Source organism: Rana temporaria, chromosome 13, assembly GCF_905171775.1.
Source record: "Rana temporaria chromosome 13, aRanTem1.1, whole genome shotgun sequence".
Taxonomy (NCBI): Eukaryota; Metazoa; Chordata; class Amphibia; order Anura; family Ranidae; genus Rana; species Rana temporaria.
Window position 1 is genome coordinate 9,178,226 of NC_053501.1, and position 6,554 is coordinate 9,184,779.

General features: G+C 41.6%; 1 protein-coding gene across 1 annotated transcript in view; it reads left to right on the forward strand.

Annotated features, from left to right (window-relative positions):
* Window positions 1–5,863, forward strand: part of CALM1 (calmodulin 1) — a 44,943-nt gene extending 39,080 nt beyond the window's left edge. Inside the window, exon 6 of the mRNA XM_040332759.1 lies at window positions 2,978–5,863. Within this exon, the coding sequence (XP_040188693.1) occupies window positions 2,978–3,006 (29 nt within the window). The 3' untranslated portion in view covers window positions 3,007–5,863. The remainder of the gene's footprint in view (window positions 1–2,977) is intronic.
* The last annotated feature ends 691 nt before the right edge of the window (window positions 5,864–6,554 follow it).

The following is a 6,554-nucleotide window of genomic DNA, read 5'->3' on the forward strand; positions in this document are numbered from 1 at the left end:
TAGCATCAATAGAACTTTCACACAATACAGGGCTAGTTGGCATAGCACAATGAAATATCTTAGGAGCCAGGCTTCATTAACACCAACAGTATGTGTCCCCACATGAATGAGTCACTCTGCTATTGACCTGTTGGAGTCAGAATTAACCACCTGTAATATTCCGAGATCCTGTAATGCATGAATTATCATTTTTGTCCCATCTCGTAATTCATGATATCATTTCTCAGTCATCCTATGCCCCTACTGGACATAGGATGATTCGAGAGTCATTAGTGAAGCTGGCACAGGAGTACCCCGCATCCTTAAAGTCTCTGGGTATCACGGGCCATTCCGTTACATAATCCATGATGTGAAGGTACGCACATGACATTTCTGGGGGGGGTGCAAGCCTTCCTAACTTGGATTAGTCTTGCTTGTTGAGGATCAGTGCTCTGGGCTGCAGCAGAGTTCTTCACACCTGGCTGTGGAGTACCGCAGGTGTGCTACAGTTGAAATCCTGAATATCTTTGCTTGCCCTCTGACTCACATGAGGTGAACCATTTTATCCTCAAGATCCCCTTTGCATTGCACTAATGCTTTGATCTGTGCAGATCCCATACACAGGTGTTTGCGTTTTTGTTAGCCCCTTCCTCACTTTGCAGGGGGAAAGTAAATTTCTTTATTACAATATGGGAAGACTCGGAGAGATGTATGAGCTGCCCACCCCGAAACTGACAAGGGGCCTTTTTCACAGCAATGTGTCAAGTGGGAAAAATGATGCTATAAAATTCTTTATAGAGAATGTCCGATGTAATTAAAATGCAATATAATTTCTGACCAGATGCAATACATATTCCTCAATATAGCATGCAAATACAATTCTACACTGTTGCATTACATAATGCTATATGGTGTGCAAACCTGGCACGTTTCGACCCGTATGCAGTCTTCTTCAGGGGGATAATTGGCTCCAAAAAAAATACATTAAATCTTCGGAATTGCAAAAGCATATCATCGCATTTAAGGTAAAACCATGGTGATATAAGTTCATTTCTTTAATCCCCAGCAGCATATTACATACATGGTTACATAGTTGGTGAGGTTGAAAAAGACAAGTACAACCTATGTGATTATATGTCCGTATTGTATATCCCTGTATGTTGCAGTCATTCAGGTGCTTCTCTAATAGTTTAAAAAAAAAAAATCAATGCCCCTGCTGAGATCCCTTTCTGTGGAAGGAAATTCCACATCCTTGCTGCCCTTACAGTAAAGAACCCTCTAAAATTAGAAGAGGTTTAACCTTAAACTAGGTTTTTTTCGGAAAGACTTTTTTTTTATTTTTTTGGAAGCTAACCAGCTCCATAAGAGCCCATTCACACCTGAGTGCTCATCTCAAAAGTTTCAAAATCCCATTAATTTTAAATGGCCCCTGTTCACATCTGAGCGTTCTGTTGCCTGAAACTCAAAAGTACATGAGATTTTTTTTTTTTAGGCAGAATTCTCTGTCTCTCTGTCTCTCTGTCTCTCTGTCTCTCTGTCTCTCTGTCTCTCTGTCTCTCTGTCTCTCTGTCTCTCTGTCTCTCTGTCTCTCTGTCTCTCTCTCTCTCTCTCTCTGTCTCTCTCTGTCTCTCTCTGTCTCTCTATCTCTCTCTCTCTCTGTCTCTCTCTGTCTCTCTCTGTCTCTCTCTCTCTATCTCTCTGTCTCTCTCTCTATCTCTCTCTCTCTCTCTCTGTCTCTCTCTGTCTCTCTCTGTCTCTCTATCTCTCTCTCTCTCTGTCTCTCTCTGTCTCTCTCTGTCTCTCTCTGTCTCTCTCTCTCTATCTCTCTGTCTCTCTCTCTATCTCTCTGTCTCTCTCTCTATCTCTCTATCTCTCTGTCTCTCTATCTCTCTATCTCTCTCTCTCTCTCTCTCTGTGTCTTCCCAGTACAGAATGGGAAAGTTACTGTTGACCTCTTTAGTGAAATGTGCGGACATAATGATGGCAGACAAAGTGTGTAATTGCAAAGTGCATGCAGTTTTATTTATTTTTACTTTGCAGTGCATTTTTGCATGTTATGTCCATCATAAACCTGCATTGGGAAAAGTAGCAAATTGAATGTGCTGCTGACATTTGGGTGGCTTTTTATTTTTTGCAATGCACTACAAAAGAAATGTGCTGAAGGATGGCAATGCATCATGGGCACAAAAGTCAAATAGGCTGTTAAAGGATAGGTTACTATTTAGTAACATGTTACACCCTTATTTAGGGTGTAACCTGTTACTAAATCACCTGCCGCTGCCCAGACCTGATTCTTCCACCCCCCCCCCCCCCCCCTCCTATTGCGACAGTTGAGGGATTTTTTTTTCCCTGCACCCACTAAGTTCAAAAAACGGCCTGGCTGTGCAGGGCTTCACCCACATGGCATCAGAGTTCTGTGAATGAACTACAGCTGGTTAGCCATTACAGCTGATGGCTTGGTTCTTGATGAGCTGCGAGCGTTCATTGATCTTCCTGCAGCTCATGAACTGCTTGTATTTGAGGTACAGGCAGACACCTGACTATCTGCAGGAGCCTGACATCACACGCCTTTGGGTGGTGTATTAGGGCAGCACAGTGGTCTAGTGGTTATCACTTTCACCTAGCAGCAAAAGGGTCGCTGGTTCGAATCCCGACCACGACACCATCTGCTTGGAGTTTGCATGGTCTCCCTGTGTCTGCGTGGGTTTTCTCCGGGTACTCCGGTTTCCTCCCACTCCAAAGACATGCTGGTAGGTTAATTGGATCCTGGCCAAATTGGCCTAGTATATGTGTACGACTGTGTCACAAGCATGTCCAAGATCCTACGCGGTAAAATGACCACACCAGCCAGGAAGACACTGGCTGCAAAAAGCGCCTAGAGGCGATTCAGTTTGCATGTGTAGCGCTATGCAAGTCCATTCATTCATGTATGTAGTAGGTTAGGTGGCTGTCATCTCACATGATCACTAACCCATGACCTCTTTGTTTTTCTCTGCAGAATTCGTACAGATGATGACTGCAAAATGAAGACTTGCCCCCCATCTCCCTTCTAGAATCAAACTGAATCCTTTACTTACCTCTTGCAAAAATGTTCATTTACTCATTCTGTTTCTGTATAGCAAAACTGAATGTCAAGAAATTACCTTCTGTCCACGGAAAAAAAAAAAAAATCTGCATGTAATGGTTGGTCCTGTCCCCAAAAAAGATGAAGTTTTTAAACATCAAAGTTTCACAGTATATAAATACTTGTACTACCTTATAACAACGAAGGAAGCACTTAAAGGACTCCTTAAGTTCCATTTGCTAAATGATTACTACACTGTTTGGGCTGGCCAGTTTTAACATGCATGCAGCTTGACAATTGAGCACAGATTTGTATTTAAAACAAAAAAAATCAAAAAACAAAATGGCGAATCTGCCATCTTTGGCAGATCGTGGTAATAAAATTTGTAGTATATATAAAAAAAAAAAATTGTCATAGCTGGCTTACTTTAAAATTGGTTTATACCTCAGGATGGTATGCAGCAAAATGGTTGAAGGGTGCAAGTGTTGAGGAATCTACACCCCCCCCCCCTCCTTTCCCCTCCCCCCTTTCTGGTTGAAATGTTCTTTTGTACCTAGTGTGCTTAAAGATCCAACCCTATTGGAAGATATGTCTGTTTTCCGGGTTTTAAAACGTTGTTTGTGCTACGCTAGAATTGAGACGGGAGTTGGGGCTGTTGTACCACTCGTGGGTTTTTTTTTTGTTTGTTTTTTAAAAGAAATCACCGCCGGGGAGCATCTTTGGACTCTCTAACTTAAGACGTCTGTACCAGACTTGGAGCCGACACTATTCCTATGTCAATATAGGACTACAGCACAAAACGATCAACAAAAAGGCTGTTCAAGAAATAAAAAATAAAAAAAACTTCAATATGTCCATTCCAAGTTGTAAATGCTAGTTTTTATTTTTGTTTTTCCAATAAAAGACCATTAACATAATTTTTTTTTTTTGTTGACACACTTTAATTTATTCATCCATCCATGTACAGACTATTTGTTTTTCATTGTTTAGCTATTTTCTTTTTTAATCCTTCTAGATGCAACCTTGAACGTCTTTCCCTTTTTGGAGATTCCTACCCACATTATCTTGGTAGTGATCCCATTTTTGGTTTTAGCTTTGTACAGGCTGTTGCAATTGTTTTTCTTTGCTGTTGGGTGAGTGGTCTTTCCATGCACAGATTGCCGTTCTGCGGTTAGGTTTCGCCACCCATGAGTTTCTTTTTTTTTTTTTTTTTACTTAACGTCTGCATCAAATTGGCGTTTTGCTAAAGTCTTAATGTGTGGCCCCCCCCATGGAGAGCAGCGTTTTTCTTTTGCATGCACAAAGTGTACAGACCTAATAAAGGCACATTTTAGCTGTAATTTGAATTTTGATAAATTTGAGGACTTTTGAGATGTATCCTAGGTATTAACAGCTGTTGACACCTAGTCAGTGTTTGTTTTTTGTTTTCTCACATTTCACATGCAAAAAGCTGTATCGCTTCTTGAAGATTGACTGACAGTTGGGTCTCCATCTTCAGCTCATGCTTTTGTGGCAGGACAGAGGGTGACCTTATCGACTTTTGGCGATCTGGTTCTATGAAGAGATTAAAGGGCGGGCAGATTCCTTTTTTGGAGGGTTTGTTTGGCGATCCGGTTGCTTTTTGGAGGGTTTGGCGCTCCGGTTGCTTTTTTGGAGGGTTTTGTTGGTGCTCCAGTTGCTTAATTGGTGGGCTGCAATTCCTTTTTTTGGAGGGTTCAGGGATTTTTGCTTTGTTGGCTCTCTAACACAAAGCCCATTTTGGAAGATTGCAGATTTTGGAAGCCACAGCTTGTAGCTGTTGAGGAAAGTCTGCAGCTGGTTGGTACCTGTTCTCGTGTTCGAGGTTGTAATTCTGATTGAACCCACTAGACTAGGTGAAATATATATACTCATGAAACTGTTGGAATGCGTGACTACTGGTTTCGCAGATATTTTTATATGGATCTAATGTGTATGCTTTATATCCCGTGTTTCAGGCTGTGTATAGCAGTTGGGAGAGATTGAAGGCTCGTGGGGATGAGTTTTTACCATTTTTTTGGTGTGATTTTTGGGGGTTTTGACGTACCTGACTTCAATCATGCACTCTACAAACCCACCCTTGAGAGACACTAGTGCCCTGACTAGCAGTGTGACAATAGCTGGTCAAGAGGTGGCTAAATTGGTTGCGGTAAAAGCTTGGTGGCTTCTTTATGGACACACTGGGAGTTCTGTCCCTTGCCCACTTCCCTGTAGACCATCCAAGGAGACTTGTAATGGTTAAAAGCTGCCTAGATCTTGCTGCCAACTAAAGCTTGCAACCTAGGGATGGCTTTTTTAACCTGTGCGGGGGCAATGAACCTATTTCTAGAAGCATACGCTCTTTAGAACCAAAATGGCTTCAAAACATCCTATTTTTTTTTTTTTTTTTGATGTTGCAGTCAGGCCTTCATTTCATGGCAACGGATGGGGGTAGTATGGTTATGGAACTAACGTTTTGTTTTTAAAATGTTAAAATCTCCACCACCTAAATGGTAACTCAATCTACACAGAATGCCAAAGACATTAAATTTGCAGTAAATGTGTTGCGGCGATGGTTTGCAGGTGGTATCATTTTGGTGGTTATCTGTTTTTTGCCCTGGCTGCCGCAAGTGGTAATTTTTGGGAGGGATATTGTGGACTACTGCACTCATTCCACCCATCCCATGACTGGAAGCTTGTGCTAATTATGAATCCATGCTTGCACTTTAGGGAAATAATAAGCCTTGAAACAAAGACCTGGGATAGAGTAAATGGCTGTCATGTATTGCAATTGAAACTAATTAATAAAGCCAAATAAAAAAAACTAGTATGTCTGCCTTCGTTATTGCAGGGGGCTGGGACAGGTGTATAAGGCCTTCTATGTGAATGTCCAATACATTGTTGGCATAATCCCCCTCACCTTGATGTTAAGATGTCAGTCTTCTGGTAAGGTCAAAGCTTGCGTCTAGAGGCTTTTTATATACTAAAATATGTAAGCCAACCCGACTATAAGCCAAGGCACTTGATTGTACCACAAACTGGAAAAACGTATTGACTTGAGTACAAGCTTTTGCCTCGCTGTGCCCATCCTACTGTTGGGTTTGAGCTGCGGCTACAACAAAATGGTAACGACACGCATTGCAGGCTGCTGTGGGACCTCTAGAGGCAGTTTGCCAGTGCTATCCAGACCTCTATAGACTGTCTCAGAAACTGCTCAAAGGCCCCAGAGACCGCAGAGCAGTAAGTGGGACCCTCACTCAAGTATAAGCCGAGGGGAGCTTTTTCAGGGCAAAGTGCTGAAAAATTTGGCTTATACTAGAGTATATACTATATATTCCACAAGCTCAAAGCCAACATGTTTCGGAGGTCTAAACTCTCCCTTCATCAGGGCTTATAAGCTGGCAAGGAGTTTCTCTTTTTTTTTTTTTTTTTTTTTTTTTTTTTTTTTTTTAGGGCTTTATGACCCTGTCATAAAAAAACTAGACAATTCTTTCGAAAAGTAAAATTTTGTTTG